A 23678-nucleotide genomic window follows, 5' to 3' on the forward strand; every position below is an offset into this window, starting at 1 on the left:
GGTACATTTAAGGTAAAAAAAAGTGTTTCCCTGTCCACTAGGGCATTTTGATAGATCACTGAAGTAGGGGCCTACTGCATTTGTTACATGGCTCTGGAAGATCTTTACTGTAAGCAAAACCTGTTGAACACTGAAATGTACCATATCGTTGTGACCCCCATAACTCAGCACTTCTTACATCAGCTGTTTATCTTCGTTGTAGGCCAAGACCTCGGTCACATCCCAGTCGCCGGAGGTGATGAACTGGAGATTGTCGGTGCTCGCGTTTGGCTTGGAGAGGAAAAAACTATGTTTGGGTGATTTATATCTCGCCAGCATATTAACAGCAAAGCCAACCATCTTTTAGGCATTAGTGGCCATGCAAGCACTGTCCAAAACTAACGTGTATGAGCTCTCGGCTGTGCACACCGAGACCGTGATGATTATGACGAGGATGAGTGATAAGCAGCTGTCGAGAAGTGAGCTCTGTCTGGTGTGTCTCACTACAGTGTGAGAGTATGGAAACCTTAAGATCTGTCCAATTTACTGCCCCTCACATCCACGTGACTGGTGACAAAACACACAGGTAAGGAGTAGAAATAGGGGCAAGACACGCTGACAGAAGTAACCATCACTTGACCTTTAAAATGGTAAAGGTAGCACACAACCAATGACACAGTGGGCATGGACCCTATCTTATCTGCTGTCACGGGCAAAGGAGGGGGCCTCACCCGTGAGGAGGACATGGCGATGTGGAAGAACTTGCCCATTCCACCCTGGAACACAGCTCTTGTGAAGAACATCTTCTGCCCATCTTTGGAAAACAAGGGGGCCTCATTCTGCAGGAGTGTTACACACACAGGAACCTCGGCATCAGTCTGACTTCTCCAGGACTCCCCCGCTCTGCCTGCTGGTCACGATCCACTGCAAATCTTCACACTGTGTTACCCTGTAATTTTTCCCTTAGCCTCACTGAATTGCTGTAGCTACATTATTACACAATGAACAGATGACATTAACATTTGAATTTTTGATACTCCACAACGGGTATTTAGGAGATTATACTTCTATGGCCCTTACATTTATTCTTACTTGTAACCCCTAATTTTTTTTTTTTTTACCTTCAGACCCTAGTAGGCCTTCAATGCACAGGCTGATGCCCATCACACATCTCTCAAGTCTGGCCCTGACTCCAGTTTTTTTTTTTTTTTTTTTTTTTCCCCCCCTCACCTGCCTGTGCAGCCAGCCTTCACTTTCGTCTTCATGTTTCTGGAAAAATAATACAGTGGGAAAAAAAAAAGCTATCACTGTCACAAGACACAACACTCATTTGTTTGGCCTGACACTCCTTGGATAATAGAGTGGTGGGAGCAGTCACTACTTATGTACCAGTATGGTCTTAGTTCAGAATAAATACAAACACGGAACAAGTTTTATATGCTGAAGGACTAAAGGAGGTGAATAGATTTCAAAGGTAGATTTGTCCATTTTTTATTCATTCGTTGTTTACAATAAAAGTGATTATGGCCTATCAAAATATTAAGTATATTTTGTTATCCACAAAAAAGAAATCCAGTTCAAATCTGTTGTAATATTTAACACAGCAAATTCTGATAGCAGTCTACTGGGTGAATACTTTCCACGTATAAGTCCCACTCTTTACCTTGGTGCACACCCCAGTGGTGGCCTCACATAGGGTCAGGATGGAGATGTTCTGGGCCCGGTTCAGCCAGTTAACAGCCAGCTTGGTACTGGTGGCCCACTTGACCATGGTGATGTAGTACTCCCTGTCGCAACATTCAGGGGCATCACTTTCAGAGGCAGTCTGGCATCTAACGCAAAAGCAGTGTGTTGAGATATGAGCTCCGCCCTGCGGCTGTGCTTGAGTTACCCACCCAATGCGGGGGTCTTCTGGGCGTCTCATCTCCATGGTGTGCAGGGGGCCATTGAGGTTCACCACATACAGGTAGATCATGGGATTCTCCTCCCCCGCCTGAGGAAAACAAGAGAGTGAGAGCTCCAACCCCCATGATTGGAGATCCCATCCTGTCGATGAGCTTGGACCACACTCACTTTCGGGTAATGGTACTCCTTCCCGGTGGGGTAGGCGGACCCCGTGAACATGGGAATCTCCATCTGGGGCACCAGGGTGTCATTGATGGTAGCATACGCTAACCTGGCGCCATCCGATGACCACCAGTGGGCGATGTGGGTTTGGAATATCTCCTCTGCAGGAAATTAAAAGAAGGTTTACCTAAATGAATGCATGGATTCTTTTCCCCCAAAATTTTGAAAAGCAAATTACTCAAAGACTCAAGGTGCAACCAAGGATTACATAATCCCTTCCCTTTGTGTCAGGAAACCGTGTACACAAAATCTTGCAAAAGAATACAATTGCTCAAAAAGACTTGTGCAAGATAACAAGGGAACATGTGAAAATGCCCAAATCTAAGTAAACAGATACCATAATAACCCTGAGCAGCTATTCACTCATTTGAATGGAGGATTGTACCTGGGGGAGGTACACACAGATTAGCCAGAAGGCCAGAATTTGAATGAGAAAAGGTTCAACAAAGCTCAACAAAATAGAAATCTGAAGAGCCACCCAACAGCAAGACACATACACACAGACACACTCCAGGTGAGGAATGAGTACTGTGAAAAGGAAGGAGGCACAAATGTGGTCATTCCAAGAGACGGTGGTTAGTCCTGAGCAGCAGAGGTTTGGTTCTGGGCCCTGTCCTCCTGAGGTGTCAGACTCCAGTTACGTCACAGGTTTCATCAGTGCACATACTACCACAATTTTAACACTGGTAAATTACATCACTGGGAGCTTATAACTGCTTAACCCGCAAGTTCTGATGTTAGTATACATAATTCATCATCTTCATGCAACAGCTAAAATGAAACTACGCAAAGGCTGGGCTCCCTTTCTATAAAATATTCAGAGGAAAGGCCAAGTATGCATGTTGCTTTGGATAAACGCATCAGCTAAGAAAATTGTTATTATTATTAGCTGTAACACTGCTTCTGCTGAACTTTTAATTATAGCCAACTCATAAAGCAATCCTTTTGTGACATCACTTACGCAGCACAGTTCTTTTAAAAAAGTATTCATCCCTCTCCACGAACTTTTTCACGTTTTGTCTTAAAACACTGAATCACAATTGATTTAATGAGCTCTTTTGACATTGATTGAGAGAAACATTCTGAATGTGAAAGTGAAAATTCATTTCTACAACTCAATTTTTAATTAAGCGCAAATATAAAACACAAAATAACTGAGGGCATAAGTATTCAGCCCGTTTGTTGTGCCATCTAAATCAACTATGGTGCGACAAATTGTTTTTCGATGTTACTTAAGTCAAACAGGGATGCTCTGTAAGCACTTAAGGTGACTGACGTGATCTTAGAATAAATACACCTACCTGCTTCCGGAAGGTTCCACCATTGGTTAGACAATTTAACAAAAAGCACATCCTGAAGACAAAGGAGCATTCTTAGCAACTCTGTGACAAGGTTTTTGGAAAGTATCAATCATAGGAAGAATGGAAGACAATTTCTATGGTACTGAATAACCCTAGGAGTACAATTAAGTTGCTCATTTAAAAATAAAAATACAAAAACCCAAAGGAATATGGCACAAGTCTGACTGTGTAGAACATGCTGGGACTGGGGTACCGTATCGCTGAGGCAGGTGGGTTTCAGGGCCGGTGCTCTTAGTTTAGCGCACCAGACTTAAAGAGCCTAGAGTCTGGTTCAAGTGAGTACGCTCCAGGTCACGCCTGTCCCGCATCTGCCAAAACTCACAGTGAGGATGACAATCTGCGTCTGCTGAGCAAGCAGTGTGCCACAGCAAAGAGGTGAGGGAGTTTCGACGATAAAACCACGACGGCCTGAACAACTCAAATCACTGCTTTCCTTTTTCCTTTCATTTTTTTTTTTTGCGCAAGGGAAGCGGGGACCCATCAATCATCGTGTCACGCCGAATGGAACGAAAGCCAACACTCGGCAGGGATTCGCACGTGACCGCACATGTCTCGCTCCACTCAAAACTCCCACTTGGCATTTGATAGAACAGGCGCCTTAATAACCGTCCTTCCAAACAGCACCCAACACATCATCTGTTTGTACTCTAGGTTACGGAGCTGATCTGGCACTGTAATCAAATTTTACGGTGGCACAGAAGTCCAGTCCTAGATATTGCAGTCTTCTGCAAGCCTTTAGAAGTTTAAAAAAAAAGGGGGAGGGGGGTTAGGACAGAAAAAAACCTCAGATGTTATACTTGACAAATAATGTGTTGCAGACAATCAGCAAAACAATTAGTCAATTACTGTTTCAACATTTATCACATTGATCAGATACTTGCAGTGGCACATAAGGGAAATAAACATCTTAAAACCATTAGGCAGCTTAATTAGCTTGAAAAAACTACTGAAAGCCCTTAGAGGTAATTCATTATGCAAAAGCTGTGTACTTACTAAGCAGCATGTTCATTTTTTTTTTTAAACTTTGCTCATTAACATTTAGAGGATATTGTCGGATATTACCCATCACTAATTTAATCACTGCTTTAGACTTAAGGTATTACAAAGGTCAAATGCAGGCAACTGAATACACGTTACCTGAACACCATCAGCACCGATAACGTGACCGTTGGGTGCAAATCACTCCTGGATCTACAGAGGCAGGCTGGCCTGCAGGTTAAATCAACATTACGGTTCCCTTCCCCTTCCTTCTTTACTCTTTTTAAATAGTATGTTCCGGTAAATTATCGAATCTCATGAATGCTACTCAATGTACAGTTTCCCTCCCCTCCAGGCCCGCCGCCCGCTCGCCAGAGCCGTCCCGCTGTGAATGTCCTGCTTTTCCTCTGCAGCCTTCTGTGGCTCTATGACTCATGGCTTTGCATAAATATTTACAGAGGGCTCACTCTGTAGACCGTGAGCTCTCACTGCGAGGACACCGGCGGTCCTGCCTAATGATGATACACTCCATAATTAAGATCCCTGACCGCAGAGGCAAAGGTTCAGTGTACATCTCTGTTTCACTGTGCTGCCAGGTACCAGGAGAGCGCAGTACCCTTAGGGGGCCTCTGACTCTCAGCCTACGGCGGCCAGGAGCAGCAATGCCATGCCGAGTTGTCACCCCACCTCTTTACCCAACATTCTCCAGGCTGACTTGCCTGAAAGGACTGGGGATGTTCACGGCCTGTCGATGGACATAAATCACTGTTCTGATGGGGGCTGATCTCTGAAATGTGAGCAATTCTGCTCTTCCCCTAAACTGTCACATTTACTCATTTTGCAGACACTTTTCTCCGAAGCAGGGAGCGCAGTGGCACAGCGGGTTTGGCCGGGGCCTGCTCTCTGGGGGGTCTGGGGTTTGAGTCCTGCTTGGGGTGCCTTGTGGCAGACTGGCATCCCGCCCTGGGTGTGTCCCCTCCCCCTCCAGCCTTGCGCCCTGTGCTGCCGGGTTAGGCTCCGGTTTGCCGCAACCCCACTTGGGACAAGCGGTTTCAGACAGCGCGTGTGTGTTTTCTCCAAAGCAATGTTCCATGATTACTATGCAGTATTCAGCTCACAATTTTAACCAGGGTGACTTACAGCGTTAAATACACTTCACAGAAGTCCCTCACAATCGTTCATGCAGTAATACAGGAATGCAGTGTAACACATACACACACACACACAGACAGTGGACAGTTTAGAGTCATCACTTCACCTGGAGCACATGTCTTTGGGCTGTGGGAGGAAACTGGAACATCCCGAGGAGACCCATGTCAACAGAAAGAGAACATGCAAACTGCACACAGGCTGAGCGGGGACCAATTCCACATCCCATCGCACAGCCCATGTGCTTTTATTAGGAGAAGACAGACTCATGGGAACCTGGAGCACTGCAGCATCCACTCCAGCAAATGATTTCTTCCTGGGATGCTTGGTGAGGAAGTGAGTTTGGAGGCCTGAACCTCTAAGAACATCCAGCAGGTGGCAACAGAGGTCCTTAGTAAAAGAGTGCAAATGGGTGGGAACTCACACCTTCTCCCCCTGGAGAGCCTGCATGGTGCTCGACCCCTGAAGCCGGGCCAAGCAGCTCTTTCATCCATTATCTCATGGGAGAAGCAAGGAGGTGCTGAATGCTGCAGGGTGGGCTGGTACTGTGGTTGAAGAAAAATGGAGCCCACTGGGGGGCCAATGGGGTGTCTGCTTTTCTCTCCTTGCTCCACTCTGACCATGTGTCCGTTGTTCCACTCTGAAGAGCTCTGCGATGGTGACGGCACTGTTGGGAGGAGTCACAGATCTAACAGGCATGTGACCCTCCTCTGTACGCCCCAAGCTTGCAGCAGCAGATGGCATAGCAGTTATAGCTGCCACCATGCGCTCAACGGACCGAAGTTCGAATGCCACCTCCTGTTGTAGGACCCTTGAGGAAGGTACTGACCCTGAATAGATACAGTACAAATTACTCAGCTCTATATAGGGGTGAATCACTGTAAGCATTTTAACACTAAGCCACTTTGGAGAAAAGCCTAAATAAAGAAGTGTAAAAGTGCTGAAAAAAAAGGGTGGGTTTGTCAAGAAGTTTCATCTTGATTACCATTTTAAACACAGCAATGAGCAGGTAATGCCCAGAGGTAGCCAGTGTAGCTCGTTTTTTTGGTCGTCCTTACATCTTGACTGGTGAATCTTGCGAGTCTCCATCACACAAGTTAAGCCAGAGTCCAGGTGTGTATTCTGATGGCAGGTGCACTGAAATCCCAGCGCAGGAGTCTAAACCAACAAGCCTGGAGTATTAGTCATGTCATGCTTCCGCCAAGTACAGTAAACCTGAGCAGCTCTTTGCAGGCTGAAGAAGATTTGCATGGAAGGCAAGTGTAAGAAAATTTGATTCTTTCACTTCTATTCTATTCACCTTTATAGTATAAGAAATTTCAGTTAATAAATATAGCAAAGCACACATTCTCCTTATGAGTGTGTGTGTGTGTGTTTGGGGGGGAGGTGCTTCTGCTCTTTTCTTTCTCCTTGCTGCCGCGCTCACACAAAACCATGTGACGCAGACCTCCGCAGATGAGACACATGCTCAGCATTAGTAAATAAGTGGCAGCTATGGATGAATGATGGATCATTGTTTTTTACTCGATGGTGCCAAATGGACTTGGAGCTCCTGCAGAAGATGTTTCTAACTGCAGCGTTCCTGCCAGGCCACAGGATCTGGCCTTGGAATTGCACATCTGCGATTAAAAGCCCAAATGGGCATCCTGGGACTCATCGCACCAACAAGACCAGCGTTTATTGAGCCAATGTTCTTACTTGAAATGCAGCAGGTTGTTTAGCGGTTAAAAGTCTAAACCTTGACTGATTCAAGCCTCACTGGTGCGCTGCTGCAGCAACCTTTGACCATGTACTTTACATTAAGTAACACATCAAGATGTACGAAAAAGCAAATTTCTTAGTTGGGTATTGACCCCCATCACCATCATCATCATTGTGTTAAACCAGCTGGGCTGTTTTTACTGCTCAGTGAGGTAAGGGAGGAGGGACTATATCTGGATGTGTTTGTAGTTCTCCACCCTGGGCATGACTCCATGACAGGGTCTACAATTCCACAATTATGGTGGAATGTATGGAAAATTAATCTGACAGTCTGGGTGGTAAACATTCTGTACTGTATTCTGAACAGCATATACTTCTCATTTCAATAATGATCAAGCTTAATGAAGCTCACTGAACTAATAATTGTATCATCCCCCCAAAATCCCCCACTGACAAATTTGATTAACGACAGACTTTCAAAACGCGCGTTGTACTGTTTTACATAAAACGTTCATCATAACTTGTGTACGAATTAATTATTAAGAGAATTAAAAATGTTTAATGACTCAGCATTGCTGACTATTAAAAGTGACTAACACTAGTAGCATTTCGGTGTGTTCACTAAAATACAACATCGTTAAACTCTTTGAAAGACGCAAACATTGTTACTCTCCCTGAGCTTCGGGCAAAAACTTGTCTAAGGTCATTCTTGGCACTTTTTATCGCCATGGAGGTTTTTCTAGGGTCACACCTCTAACAGTAACAATAAGTGAAATTTTGAATTATTATTTAAAAATATTGACTTTTTCTTCTCGTCACATTTGAACATATTAATACGGCCTTTTCCGTTATCTTAAAACCTGCATTTTTGTACAATGGAAAACTCCATGGATAACTCAATAGAAAAACAATGGATAACTGCCCACAATAATAGTGACACTTATTTGTACACTCTTAATGCATTCCAAATGCAAATGCAAAAAAAAAAAACGTACATTTTCATAACATGATTGCTGAGTGACCTGGCCGTATGAAGAATTAACTAAAAAGAGCACAGGAATGCATTTCTTTCAGTAAATGTGCTGTGGAGTTACTAAATTCCCAGTAACAGCGCTGTCCCTCACCTACAGGTCCATCTATTTTACATTAAGACATGATTAAAACGGGAAATGCGCTTTTCCCACACCACGAGAAAGTGAAACTCCTCCGCCAAGAGTGTGTCTGTACAACACAGAGCAGATCAATTGCATCCTGAAATATTCCATACAGAATATTATCTGCCCTCGCCAGCCAGCACTCGAAATCAATTCTCACTTCCTTGTCCTCAAATGTCAGCTCCAGTAGCTCCGCAACGTGCGCGCCGGTGACACGGTTCCTCCATCAAATCTGGTGACTAGCTCCACGGCAGCCCTTCGCCCGAGGTCAGCAGCAAGCCAAGGCTTTAAATCAACATGGAACCCCGGTAATCCCGCTGTACCGCAGTACCTGGGCCTCTATTGGCACAGAAATGAAAACCCGTGTCTTCAAAGTGGAGCATAATGACTTTACAGCCAGAGGACACTTCAACATCCTCTTATGCGCGCTGCAAAATGGCTGAATTTATTTTGGCGGCGTTCATTGCGTGACACATAAACATCTCCCCGGCTGGTAATTCAGGGTAATTCCCAGGCACCATGACAAATTTAAAAAGCACATGAGCATCTTGCTCACTGAAAACATAGGGATTTCACTACACCCATCCTGACAGGAATTCACAGGGGCACCAAAACAGCCAGGTTTATAGCAAAAGCCCTTCATTTATACTTAAGATATAGGCTCCCTCAGTCATAGAAAAGAAAGTTCTAGCGTTACACTGATGAATAACGAGCTCTAGAGAGAACAGATGCTAATGAATATTCATTAGCAATAAGACTGTCACTTGTTTGGATCTCATTGTAATCACTCTTAGATATCAATAGAATGGTTGTAAATGCCAATCACCAAGAGCCAAAATACTTAACTGCATATTAATATTCATGAGTATAGCAGGAAACTGCAATTTAAATGGAGAGAGAAAAATCAGGGTCCGTGCATTACCATGTCTTTGCTCTTGTTAATACATAATTATCTTTGTTTTCGATCACAGTCAGTTCTGATTTACATGCTCATTTGATATCTGCTGTTTTCTTCCAGCCACTTCACTCTATCATCCTGAGAAATTTTAAACACTTCTGAGACTGAAATGTTGGTTTTTCTCCTATTTTTACCTATTTACAGGCACTCCCCGGATTACAAACAAGTTACATTCCTAAATCTGTCTTAAAATCGGATTTGTATGTAAATCGGAACAGTTAGGTCCGGTTCGTATGTGATCTCAGTTAGTCAAATGTTTGTTTTAGTATATAGTATACTGTGCACCTTTCTCTGCATAAAAAACATTAAAGAAACACTTCCAGAAACACAAAAAAACCTTTAATAGTACAGTAGTAATAATAATAATAATGATAATAATAAATGTAATTAGATGATTAATAATAGAGGCATAGAAAGAGATAATAAATTTTACTACAGTATTTATAATAGAGGGGGTGCGGTGGCGCAGTGGGTTGAACCGGGTCCTGCTCTCCGGTGGGTCTGGGGTTCGAGTCCCGCTTGGAGTGCCTTGCGACGGACTGGCGTCCCGTCCTGGGTGTGTCCCCCCCCCCTCTGGCCTTACGCCCTGCGTTGCCGGGTAGGCTCCGCTTCCCCGCGACCCCGTATGGGACAAGCGGTTCAGAAAGTGTGTGTGTGTATTTATAATAGAGAGAGAGAACAAAAAAATTAAAGCCAAATACAACAACACACAAAAGACACTGCTAACAGCAATGCGGTCTGACTGAAAAGAACGTGTCAATGAACTGGACAGGAGACCGAGTTATGTGTGTGGACCCAACTGTGAGATCTTTATTGCTGATACACAAGAGAGCAGGCAAGAGTCGTGGTCGGGGACAGGCGTGGGTCGGTCGATGCACAAACGTTGATCTCGGGGCGAATCCGGAATCACGGTCCAGGAGGCAATGCCTGAGTCGGAAGCCGTGAACGTGGGGAACGAGGAATGGAGGAGTACAAGGGACTAGGAAGGATGGGTAGGCAGATGAAGGTTCACTCGTGAGTGCAGGAGATACGGGTTTCTCGGATGAGATTCTGCAACAAGGGGGTACAGATGCTGCTTCTTTATACCCTGCTACTCTGATTTCGGGCAGGTGTGGGCGTTTGGAGCGAGATCGTGGGTGTGACAGAAAAAAGTCTTTGTTCTACTTCGGGCCCACGTGCCCACGAGCCGACGAACCACTGTTGATCCGCAATGTACTGATATGCGCCGCAAAGTAGCACCCGTTTGTTATTACGAACCATTGCATGTAATGTGAGTTTTTAATATAATAGGCTTTACTGGGGTGGGTTCGTAACTACGGGTTGTACGTAAGTCGGACATTCATAACCTGGGGACTGCCTGTACACTAATTAGTTTTAAAGTAGTAAATAAACACACACATTCACATAAATGCACACGCACACACACACACACACACTTTAAAAATATCCTCATCTGGGATCCTATAAAACTAAGTTGATTCCATTTCCCTGCATTTGCATTTTTTCGAATTGCATATGAAATATGTGAAGACATCGTATAATTGGATTGAGATATGATTTAATACAGTTTTCTGATCTTTTCCAGCTTTTGTATTTGCCATGCAGCCAATGCCTTGGTCCAAAAAAAATTCAGCATGCAGGAAGCATGGTGTGAGCCTCTCACTGCGGTGTGTGATGCTTGGCACTCACTACGGTGTGTGCCATGCACCCAGCGCTCCACAGCACACTACATTACTAGCCCCACAAATCTGGCACGCCAAGCATATCCTGCAGAGTACGGAGAGGGCTGCTGGCGGGCCCAGGTCTACACAGCTCACCACTACACAGAGGCGGAACCCAATTCATGTCTTCCAGACAAGAGAGAAATTATACGGCACAGTGATCTGATTACTCGGCATGCTGAGAAAGCGATGTTCTGGAAACATATCTGTTTAACATACTGGTCTGACTGCAGTCCAGAGCCTCGGTGCCTCATAAGTTAACCATAACAATATGGTACAGTTGGGGTGTGCCAACGCAAGTTACATCTGCAATAGTGTTTCGGACGAAAGTTTTCCCAAATAATCAGTTGTTCTCACAGCTGACAAAAAGGAGTGCAAATTTAATAAACCCAAAACAAGCAGACCATCAGCATCATTACAATGTAGCAGCAATAAGAGCAAATAACTGTAGGTGAGACTAGAAGGGAACTAGTACAATGGGTCGTTTCATCCCTGACAAAGCGAGCTTAATTGCTTAAGTCAAATACAAACAGCCAGGAAGACTTCATAAGGAGCTCATTATCAACATCGCATTGCTTTTTTCTTTAAAAACAAAACTCATAAATCATTTAAAAATAAGTATATTAAACTCCTGCTGGCAGGAATCCGACCAGGTGAGGGCCATTATGCAGTAAGACCTTGTAAAGGGTTATAAGGGCTACTACTTTTGAAGGTGACAGAAGTGCTCATCACACACCTCTCACACTTTGTCTCTACCATCTCTTGGAGCTTCTACCCAAACAGAGCTAGAAATCTATTCAAGCGAAACACTACTGTGCAGAAATTAATTTGACATTAACGTACTGAATTGCGGTAGAACAGGAATATCTGATTAATCACACCAAGGGCAAAAGAACGAACAAATGAACAATGCCCCCCCCCCCCACTTATGCTGTGAAAAAGAAGAAAAATGTGAAGGTGAAGACTTTTCTTTGGGTTGGGGGAGGGGCACTGACTGCATCTCGGGTAATTCTCTGGTCCTGGGAAATAAATATGTGCTCAGTAGAAACCAAGGTTCGGCACAACGACTGCTGGGTAAAGTATACAAGATGTTCTTCACAGTATGAAAGGCAAAACCTCTGAAAGATTAAAAACGTAGCAAAAGTCAATATCTCTCTTACCTTCATACAGCCAGTCGCTCAGCCCATTAAATATGACACCTTCCTTTCCTGAAGAAACCAGGCGTATCGTTCGGCTCTCCACTGTGGCTCGGTAGTAGATATTGTTCTCAAATATGAAAATCTGTGGAGGAAAAGAAAACAAACAGAATTAAATATCCATTTCATCAGTATCGGACCATATAGTTTGAGAGGAAAACAAAAATGATTTTGCGCAATATGTAATTTCATACGATGATGCCGCTCGTGCAGTGCAGTAATTCAGGGGACAGCTGGTAGTGTAGTGGTTAGGGCTGCTGTCACTTTGGACCTAGAGGTCACGTGTTTGATTCCCAGGTCCAGTTGCAGCACCCTTGAGCCAGGAACTTACCCTAAATTGCTCCAGTAAAAAAATTACCCAACTGTGTAAATGGTTGAATACTTGTAAACAGCTTAACATTGTAAGTCGCTTTGGACAAATGTCAGCTAAAGAAATGTATAAGAATTTGTGCGTTTGTGCCAAAAGCTTAAACTGCGATGTTCTAACAATATTTAAGAGGTGACCGGAAACAGCCTGTAACTGAAAGAATAAATGCAGGGAAAGAAACGGACCATGTCACGTGGAGGAGCACAAAACAGAAATTATAACAGCGTGAAACACAGTGTCACAGTCAGGGTCTGACATAAATGCTCGACGAGCGACCCGAAACGCACCGATTTTATTTATTTATTTTTTTTAAACAGGGGCATTAAAAGGACGGAGGAGACCTCACTGACCACAGAGGCACGCGCCGCTCATTTTGGGGGCCATTGCGGGGGGGGTCGTGCGGACGCTCAGCAGGGCCGTCGACCCCAGCGCGTCACCCCGGCGTTACATAAAGCAAAATCCCACGATCACGTTCCTCCCCACTCCTGCATGTGAGCATCCACACCGCACCGAGACCGTGAGCCGAAGCCTCGCGGATTAGCGCTCCATCGTATTAGCGCAGCGCAGCGCAAAGCAGGGGGAATCATACATACAAGAAGTGTTTTAATCCGTGGGGATGGGAGGTAACCCAGGAGAGATAGGAAGATGAAAAAAAAAACAAGGAGAGCATCCTGTCAAGTGCAGGGAATAACTTTGTGTTTTTTTTTGAGACACAACAAACAAGGAGAGAAAGGAAAACACTACTTTGTGCGACTTCAGTTCTTCTGCTCATGTTGCAAATGCTGATATAAAATAGTTTTTCTCTCCTGTGTTTTGTTTTTATTAGCGAGAGAAAAGGGAAAAGCTCTTGATCACAGCAAATTAGAGAGAGGGACAGAACCCTGAGGAGCTGCGAATACAAACAGGCATAAAAGAAAGGCACGAGGTCGAAGGGTTATAATATTTCAGGGGTCCGATCACATGGCACTATAACAAGCCCCAGAGGGATGAGAGAATTGCTCTCAAGTGTCACCACACCGACCGTCCATTTTTCGACGGAAACAAAGTTAAACGCGCTTCTCATCTACATATTTACAGACCTAACAGGATAATAAAAGGTAAAAGGAAATGAAAGGATATTTCGGAAACAAAACAGTGCACCAGGTTGACAGAGATGCCACCCGAGGCTGAAACTGAGAAGTGCAGCAGACGTTACACACTCCGCTACGCACGCAGAGTGTGACCGCAACGTCGACCGGCGAGCGGAAACACCCGGCTCTGCCGCTGATTACCCTGGTAAAAAGGGCAATGTGAGCAGCAGCTCGGGGAGAACTCCTGTGTTCAGAGCCGCCACAAAACCTCACGTATGCACACACGAACTCACTCACACACACACACACACACACAGGGTCCGGGGGGGGGGGGGGGGTTGCAACGGAGAATTAGAGGCACGTTATGGGGGGTAGGAAGGCCCTGCGCGAGCTCGCCTGTGTTCCGCCCGCCACGGGAGGGGAGGGGAGGGGAAGGAGAGTGGAAATGTCAGGGATATTAATAAAAGCGCGGCTGCGGGGTGCAGCGAAAGCACAGCGGGAGACTGAGCACGTGTCCCGACACGGAGGGGCGCTCCCCCGCCCCCCACAACCCGGTCTCGATCGCACGCGGAGCAGCCGCGCCGGCCAGCGGGGGGTCTGACAGGCACCTGAACAGCGCTCTGTTCTGTTATATTATTCCCTTCCGCAGCCGATACTTTCATCCAAAACAGCACACAAGTTCACTCGTTTACACAGCTAAGTTTCAGGGCAGAAACGCAGTTTATACACTTTTTCCTGGTGGCGCAACACAGCAAGGCCCCCGCTGGAGGCGGGGGGGGGCTTGAACCGGACACTGTGCTGCACGTCCACTTCACGTACAAAGATAATGTTGTTGGTCCGTTCCATGACATCACCCCCGTTACCCCAACACCCGGTATTAGCCCCCCACATTACCATGATTAGTTATGGGGAGAAAACAGTAAGTTGAGCACAGCACCAGCTACCCTGCTGTAGGTCTCCTTGGAAAAACGGCGCTGGTATTAATAATCATAAAGCCTGGCTGACAGGTAATCCTGCCCTCTGACTCTGCGGAGAACAAAAAAGAGGGTTACGCAATGTGGGACTCCTCACGAAAACCGGCTGCTCGGCCAACATGCCGCTACCGCATGGTCACCGAGGGGAGCCAACAGTGCCAAAATCCTACTGAAAACAAGTGCTTCGGTGGCCTTTGGTGTGGTGAGGTCACAAACGCAAGGTACGAACGGCTCGATGTTCAGGTCCGTGCCGCGTCTGTCACTACATAAGGAGTCATCATCGAGCTGAAGCAGCATAATCTCATTAACGCCACAATCGCGAACCTCGGCTGCCGAGCGTTCTGCTGCCAATGGTGTTCGTGTGTCCGTCTACAGCCCGTATTCTCCCGCGTTCTGATCCCCCGGCGCTAGATGGCCTCGGGGGCGGAGGCGAGGAACAGGAACAGAGTCCGGACACACTGCTTCACCGAGACACGCCAACGGGATAATGACCGCCAGAGGATCAATGTCTGACATCAATATCGCCTGTGCTCAGTAACCCATTCGCACAAAACTACAGCACATTTCATCATCGCACCCCAGCCAAAGGGCACAAAAAAAAAAAAAAAAAAAAAAAAAATGTTGTTGCGCATCGGATAGGAAACGTCCTATCAGCGAAATCCAGTGGATTCGGTCCTGTTCAAATAATACACCACCAAGGTAACCTTACGGACAGTTGTGGGGCTTCCATCAAAGTCCTGCTGCAAGGGATAATCTCCATGACAACCTGTACCCAGGAGGGGGCGGGGCTACAGGCTACAGAGGCACAGTGTGCCACACACCTGAACTGCCCCCAGTGTGTACCCAGCCTCTCGCACCTGCGGATGCCCTAAAGCCCCACTGTGCCCCAGTGAAGGCCTCTGTCCACGGGACTATTGTGGAACTTGAAGTTGAACTCTTTGGCGACCCAATTAAAACCAAACAAGCTGCGAACAACAAAGCAGAAATTAAACACAATTCTATTATGCAAATTGAACAACATTATCATTCTAAGCAGTTTTCACCGTTCCCCCCCATTTTGCTGGTAGTTTATGCAAATGAAAAAATATAATTACAGCCTCAATGAAAATGCCAGGCAGGCATTTATCTTTTAAATCTGAAATCCTGAGTTTGGGGAAACCATTTGATTTTTATTTTTATTCCAGATTTTAAAGAGAAGTATGATAAAATGACTCCATTGTTAATTCACAGAAAGAGGTAAACCGCGTAGTTTTTCAATCAAAATAATACACAATATAGTATAACAATCATAATGCCTTAATGACCCTTCTTTCAAGGCTCCTACACTGAACTCACAAATTCAAGCGATTTTAATAAGTATTAACTTAGGTTTCTTTATAGTATCCTTAGAATTTATATGTATGCCTGAAATCCTAAAAAGGCCTTTTCATAAACAATGTAAGAAAATCAACAATTTACTCCTATCCTAACCATTCCTAGTCTATTCCTTCTTCTAACACCTCTGTGTGAAGATCGTACAGTAAAAAATGGTGAAACAACATATAAGGCAGTATAACTAAGGGGCTTTAGATACCCAGAACAATCTTCTTCAGCTTTTCCTTTAAACTGACACAGGGGGCACTGGAGACATTGCTGCACACACCCAGACAGGTGGTGGTCTGCGTGTGTGTGTTCGTTCCCTGGAGGGGAACGGCTCCAGTGCTGATACTGATGTAGGTTGCAGCGCAGAACCAGTCTGACCCATTTCTAGCACAGTCAAAAGAGGACGACCATCTCCAGTTAATCTGCAGAACACACACCTGTGAGATGTACATCGTCTCAATAGGGACCCCACCTGCACTCTGGCACCTTCTCCCGGCTGACTGTTCCAGCACCGAATAGTGGCGGCGTAGCAATGCGACAAAGTACCGTTCCAACTGTTCAGTCTCCATAAACGTTGTTGAGCTAAGATGGAGAGGTCTACTCTACTTGTCCAAGTGCACCCCCATGGCAAGGCAAAGCCAGCAGAACATCTGAAAACATGGGGCAACAAGCAGCATAGTGGTTTCACAGCTGCATATTAGCAGACCTGGTTTTGAATGCCACCCCTGCTGCAGAACCTTTGATAAGGGCATTTACCGTGAATTGAATTGCTACCGTAAAAATTACCCTGCTGTGAAAATATGTAAATCACTTTAAGTAGCTTAACATTCTAAGTTGTTTTGAAGAAAAACGTTGGACAAATAAAATATTTAAAAAAAACAATAACAACAGAGGCATGGAGCCAGTAGGCTGGCTGGCTATATATCCTTCTGTCTCACAAAGTGAGAGAGACACTAAGTCACAGCTTGGCCCAGTGAGCACGAGTTCTTTCTGGGTTCAGTGAAATAGTGTCCCCAGCTCCCCAAGTCACCCCGCAGCTCCAGCAGGAGCCACGTCCCTACTCGGCTCGGGAGCTTCTCCACGATATATTTGCACTGGATCATCTCAAGTAGCGGCAGACCCACTGCACAGTGCGTGAGCCCTAGAGACACACTATTCCGACAGGAGGCTCCAAATAGAGAGTGGCGGGTTTAATCCAGGCGCCGGCATGACTAATGGCGAAAAATGGAGTACGGTACCAGTTCAGTCATTTGATTTATTCATCTACTGGCTGGATTACAGGAAATTAATTACACAGTGTGACTCCGAGTGATCAGTGATCACTCATTATCTGTCCACGGAGTAGGGCGACAAGAGTGTTGTCTGGGCATGTGTTTCGGGTCCACTTTCACCATCACATCTTTTGGTGAGCTTAAAATGAAACAGGATTTTCTGAATTTTTCATCTTAAGTTACACAACAGTGCTTTTTAAAAGTGATTAGATTTATTATGTATAAAATGAATACCACACAGTAGTTTTATCCCTGAAAAACCCAAATAGTCGCACTCATCAGTCTGCTTCGGCATTAAGAAGTTAAGGCAGTGGAAGAAATAATATGCAGGTCAAAAGGCTCATGGCAGGAAAAAAGGCTCTCACCAGCTGCTGGCCTTGAGGCCCCCATCCAGCATACTGCAGGTGGGCATTGCGCACTTCTGGGGGGTTCAGATTCCAGGTCTCCCTGTAAATGACAGGAAGCACACAGCCATGATGTTTTTAATACCCAAATGTCACAGCACTGCCTGCATGTACATAGGCTTTGGATGGGAAAACCACATGTGATTGGTCACCCCCAAGCTTAACACACACACACACACACACACACACACACACACACACACACACACACACACACACACACACACCAGGACCTCAGTAACATAAGGATGTTACATAAAGAGATTATGAGCATTTATAAACATGTGAAACATGCAGAAAGCCAAAAGCTTCTGCAGTGAGTGGAGGTCATTGTCCAGCTGTGCAATGGCCTGCAAAGTCATTACTATCCACCAGATGGCACCACAGACGACTTGACCAAAGACCCATTTATTAAAATTAAACCGCAATAAAGCACCGCATTAAAACGAGCAGTCCAATCAGAAAGATAAACTGACCTGTCATCAGTTGACCAGGTGTGTAAACAAAAGGACTGTCTATCTGTCCCTTTGGTTATAAGAAAATCAAATGACACAGTCAACATTCAGAAAGGGAGTCAGACTCTTCTGAGTCTGAACAACACAAAGACGGTACTTACGGAGTCACCAAGCTGCATATAATGTAGAAGGCTGTAAATGAGTGCTGATACACCTATAAAAAAAAAAAACAAACTGTCAGCATCACATCCACACCTCTCATCTTGTGCAGTTCATCTGGACCCAAGCAAGAGATACAAATATCCTACAACACACAGTCATAAATAAGAACACATATGTAGACTAAGTTCAGGTACCCCCCCCAAAAAAAAAAAAAAATCCAAAATGCGCTTAGTTGAGTTCGTTTTCACCGACTTAACATGGCGCTACGTGTTTTTGCACCATGCCCTGTTGCGGCATTCTGTTTCAGCACCCTGGATGAGGCCCAGTGCTGTACTGCATTCTGGGGCTCTGCAAGCTGATGGATGAGATGCAGGTGCATACAGGACTGTGAGCTGAACGAGGGGCACCCAAGGTGCCCTGCAGTGTGGAAGAGTGGGCCACGGGCGCTGTGAAAGGCGAGCAGCACCAGGACGGATCGTGCAGGTAACAGCGCCATCATCAATCAGGCCCGCTGTTACTGGTCCTGCATAAAGAATGCGTGCCGTGCAGCGCTGGCCCACTGTACGCAGCCGGTCGATGTACAGCCTACAGGACACCACGGGAGCTTGTTCATTCCTTTGAATGGCGAGCGCCGACAAGAAGCCATAAACTCAAAACGCCAGTCGCATCCAGTTCCCTCCACAGCGAAGCCAGTCTAGAATGCCTCGGGTTGCAGCTGTGGCCATCATTGCTTACAGAGGACTGCTGCTCCATACAGTCCATGGCGGTCACAAACCTTGAATACCTTGGGAGCAGTTAGTAAGCTCTGTTGCACAGTTTGCTGGAACACAGCAGGATGGAGCCACCAGCAATGCAGAATGCCAGAATTTGTATGATCCTGGTGGGGGTGCGACATGGGAGACACTCAGACTCACCACTGACAACCTTGCAATCTTTGAACATAGTGAGACTGGGGCTGGTCATTCAACTACTTTAAATTGTTTTAAGTAGACTTGCCCAGTTTGGGGAGGGGGCAATCAGCAAAAGTCAGTCTGATTTAGGTAGTAATTAACTGTCACCCCCTAGAAGTTCATTTTCTCTGCTCCAATGTCAGTTTGGAGTTTTTGTTTTCTTCTCCTCCAGTGCTGGACAGCCACTGCATCAACACCTAATCACCACTCTGTCACCTTACATCACATCCGTTTTGACAGTACTTCATTTATTTATTAACATAATTATTTTTAAAACTTAAATATTTGGTTTTCAGATTTAGAAAGAATAAATACGTTAAGTAAATGAAGTACAGTCAAAATGGATGAAGGGAAAAAAAAAAAAAAAAAAAAAAAAAAAAACTGTTTTTTGTATTTAAATGGGGGGGCGCGGTGGTGCTGCGGGTTTGGCCGGGTCCTGCTCTCTGGTGGGTCTGGGATTCGAGTCCTGATTGGGGTGCTTTGCGAATGGATTGGCGTCCCGTCCTGGGTGCGTCCCCTCCCCCTCTAGCTTTGCGCCCTGTGTTGTCGGGTTAGGCTCCGGCTCGCCGCAACCCCACTTGGGACAAGGGGTTTCAGTCAATGTGTGCGTGTATTTAAATGTTTTGGTAAGTCATCGTTTCTGGTTTCCCATTTGCTGAATGCACGATCTGCGGAAGTGCTGTGTTCGCCTTCAGGATGGAGTACTATGTGAGACTAAACTGTATTGTGCTGTACTGATGTGTCAGTGACGAGAATCCACCCCTTCGTGGTGATCATCAGTCTTACAAAGAGGCTCCTGTAGACAAGGAACTATCAGAGCACCACCTTGCACACAGCAAACAAGATGCCACTACATTACCAGAACAGCATGTATGACATCACTGTCCTACTCCGGTTCTACAACCTTTGTGACCACATGACCCCTAGGCGTGGCCTTCTTCATGCTCTGGACATTTCTTTAATGATGGAACATAAGCGTACTACCATTGCAGGAAAAACATTGTGTTTCCCAGGATAACATCCCCACAGGGTCAGCATGACGTGATTTAATCGCCACAGCACCTGCCTGCCTATAAGTCCATTTATTAGACCAGTCATTACAGACGCCGTGTCCTTTTTTCTCCTTTTGTGCGTTTCTGTCACTGCTGATGGCAGCTGATTATTTCTGGCTTATACACACCCTGCTATTACCTTCAGCACTGTGGCATTTCCTTGTAAGGTGAGAGGAAATATGGCTCGTCTTTTTTGCAGCTCGAAAACAAGCTAACAAACGACTTACAGGTGCGACGTTGTAGGCGAGCAGCACATGTTTCATATCAGGGGAGACTTGGTACTTGCTGGCTTTGTACATTTCCTGGCAAGGAAAGAGAGATGAGACCTTTAACCATGCATAAGATTTTCATTAATGCAATTCTTAAGTGACCGCGTTTGACGGATTGCTTCCAACAGCAAGCAAACACGGAGCCATTAATCTTGTCTCCGACTTTGACACGGAACAAACATAATGTGGTGTGTCGTTACCTCAGCAATTTCCGTCCTAACATCACATTCTGCCCAACAATCAGCAGATAACAAGCAAAACTGTTAATGAATGACTCCTAAGTAGTGATGAATACTTTCAGAAGACAAAACGGTTTCAGGACTGTGAAGAGCTGGGCAGTAAGCAATGACAGTTTGTGTAGTGTTTGTTCAGCACACTGGCTCCTCACCTTACGCACACAACTGGAACACAACTGGTTGTTTCAACTTGTTCAAAGTCGCTTTTACACCTAAGTCACAGTCAATAAAAGCTGTATTTGATTTACAAATATGTTCTGAAAATAGCTGCAATAAATTAATTTTTTTTTTTCCATTTTATTTTTAATTTTTGACCTGCAGTTAAATAAAAAATTTAAATTACTGAAAATACAAGGTAACAGTCCATGTCATCTTCCTGGCACCCTTCGAATCTCTAATGCTCCCAACACAAGCTCTAAACACTGTGGAAGGGAGCCGAAAGAGGAGTTCCCACACATTTGGTTTGGGTTTCTTTACTGCCACCTATTGGCTCGGAAGGTAAATGCAGGTATTCACTTTCTATAGACAAATTTACCTACAAATTTATAGACAATACCCTGTGATCACATTGGTTAGAGAAGGAAGTTAAGCTTCTTGGTCTCGAGTCATAGAGATGTATGTTGGCAATGCTGGGTGTTGTTCTCTGTGGCTTCATGGTGAGGTCGGTTGGACTGGGTCTTTGCGTACAGCCGTTGTAATATACGCATCGGGTGTAACATCTTGTCCTGTGTATCTTAAATGTACAGAAAATGCTATTTAAAATAAATATATGGAATATGTTTGTATTTTCACAATTGTTCTGAATATGCAACTTTTTGTATAACCCGAGGAACCAGTGCACTATTAACAAAAGCCACAGTTTAATGCATTCACTCCCAGTACCAACATAAGCCCTGTGAATAAACGCTCTTCACAAGTACTTGACTGCGAAACAACTTACAAACTTTTTGTTCTCGACCAAAACCGTCCTCTCTTTGGTCTCGACGTTATATCTGACCACATCACCTTCTCGTGTGCGGTACAGCAGTTCATTTCCTGCAGAACACAAAGAGAGAGTAAAAGAGAGAGAGAGACAGCGATTAAGCAGAAGGCCATCACCCCTAATGCACGCTGGGTAATATCATAACTCCTTGCAGCAAACACACTGATGTACGGGTGGTCACATGGCAGTCGCAAAGCCCGTCTCCAGCTCGCTTTGTGCCCTTTCACACGACTTTTCATTACTTTTCAGGGAAGCAGTTGACTTTTTATCTCTGAGGGGGAGCAATAAAAACACAGGCTGTCACTGCATCGGGCATATATATCAAACGCTCCATTCCGACAGCGATCAAGGGATTTTTATCGCATTGCTTTCCAATTTTGAAGAATAAGAGGACTCATATTAAAGGTCCTAAGTTGAAATCTCACAAAGCTGGAAGTGAATGCATCCCTAGCTAACCCAGAATAGCACTGAGGTGGTGTTGTGAGCCTCTTAAGTGGAAATGGAAGACCTAACAGCACTCGCCTTACACAGCTGTGAAAAGCTGGATTTGACAGCACGCTGCGATCTCTATCGGGTGTTGTCTCTTCAAGGCCCGTTGGAAATTAGAGCCAGCACCATGCAGCCTGTCACGGAGTGGCTGTGACACAGCGTCCCATGGGCCTGCTGTTTACCCTGGGTGAGTACGAGAGCCCATCCAGGTAGAGCACAGGAGCATCTTCCGCACCTTTCTGCTGCCATCGGTCCACTTGTGTTCCGATACCTCCCGCAAGCTCTCACAACCTGCCCTGCGCCCCTCCCCAAGAAGCCTCCTGTCACCAGATTCACCCTGGGGAACATCAGCAGCGCAAATATCTGGATAAAAACTATTTTTTTTGCCTTTACTTTTATCCCTTGACAACGTTTTGCCCTTTACGGAGAGCGGATGTTAAAAATACCACAGCTGCTGCCAATCCGACGTTTGTCCCCAAATGCGAGTTAATCCTGCCGGCTCTTGAAGGAATTAGAAGCATTGTGGGTATTTTTAAATTAGCATGCGGCAGCCTCGTCCTCACAAAGCAGGAATAATTAATAAGAAACCGCACAAATACTATTAAAGCGGCACCACTCTAAAGTATGCTTGCGAAAGCTGAGTAATTGCCTTTTCAGAATCAATGGGATATTCATGAACACACTGTCGCGTCCTCAGATCAGTGTAACGGCTGAGGATCTTCAGGAGGTCCTCTTGTCAAGGTAATGAATGCTGCAATAAGAACGTCACAAGAGCCCTCTCGCCTCAGCCCTGGAGTTCCATTTTTCTTCCGCAAGATGTGACCTTCATATTCACCCATGAACAGGCCCTTTAATGGCAGAAAAACGATGCAACGATTTATTTAGAGGACAGATCTCTATTCCCCGGAGACTTGCTGCACCTAACGGGTCCTTGCTCCTGTAGTGCTTCTTTCCGCAGCTTCAGCCCTTTCATTCATCGAGCGAGTTACCCTCTGCGTCATCCCCCTTGGTCTGCCACGCGGTGGCAGATGGCCAGTCACCTCAGCGCACACCCGTCCGTCTATGTAAGCCTCAGGCCTAACAACTCATTACTTTCATGCTCCGCTCGCAGACTGCATCGCGCTCTCGTGCATTTGCTACGCAAGCAGAGGAGTTCAGCCCACTTGCTGCACACAGCAGGAGATTCAACATATTGAAGTAACAGCCAAACATATGGGATAATCTGATTTGCCCCAGGGTACAGGAGCCTTGTACCAGCGAGCAAACACTCCCTGCTGCTCTTACTGACACTCATGTGAAAAATGATGCTCC

General features: G+C 45.4%; 1 protein-coding gene across 6 annotated transcripts in view; it reads right to left on the bottom strand.

Moving 5' to 3' along the window:
- dpp6a (dipeptidyl-peptidase 6a) overlaps positions 1-23678 on the bottom strand; it is a 178707-nt gene that overhangs the window by 13782 nt on the left and 141247 nt on the right. For all 6 annotated transcript variants that reach the window (XM_018747855.2, XM_018747874.2, XM_029246223.1 and 3 more), the window contains 11 exons: positions 21837-21931; positions 20619-20693; positions 18389-18441; positions 17734-17815; positions 12289-12409; positions 2053-2207; positions 1875-1972; positions 1643-1766; positions 1210-1248; positions 711-818; positions 179-270 (listed from right to left, as the gene is read on the bottom strand). In XM_018747855.2, coding sequence (XP_018603371.2) covers positions 179-270; positions 711-818; positions 1210-1248; positions 1643-1766; positions 1875-1972; positions 2053-2207; positions 12289-12409; positions 17734-17815; positions 18389-18441; positions 20619-20693; positions 21837-21931 — 1042 coding nt within the window. The remainder of the gene's footprint in view (positions 1-178; positions 271-710; positions 819-1209; positions 1249-1642; positions 1767-1874; positions 1973-2052; positions 2208-12288; positions 12410-17733; positions 17816-18388; positions 18442-20618; positions 20694-21836; positions 21932-23678) is intronic.

Source organism: Scleropages formosus, chromosome 19 (assembly GCF_900964775.1).
Source record: "Scleropages formosus chromosome 19, fSclFor1.1, whole genome shotgun sequence".
In the NCBI taxonomy this organism is placed as follows: Eukaryota; Metazoa; Chordata; class Actinopteri; order Osteoglossiformes; family Osteoglossidae; genus Scleropages; species Scleropages formosus.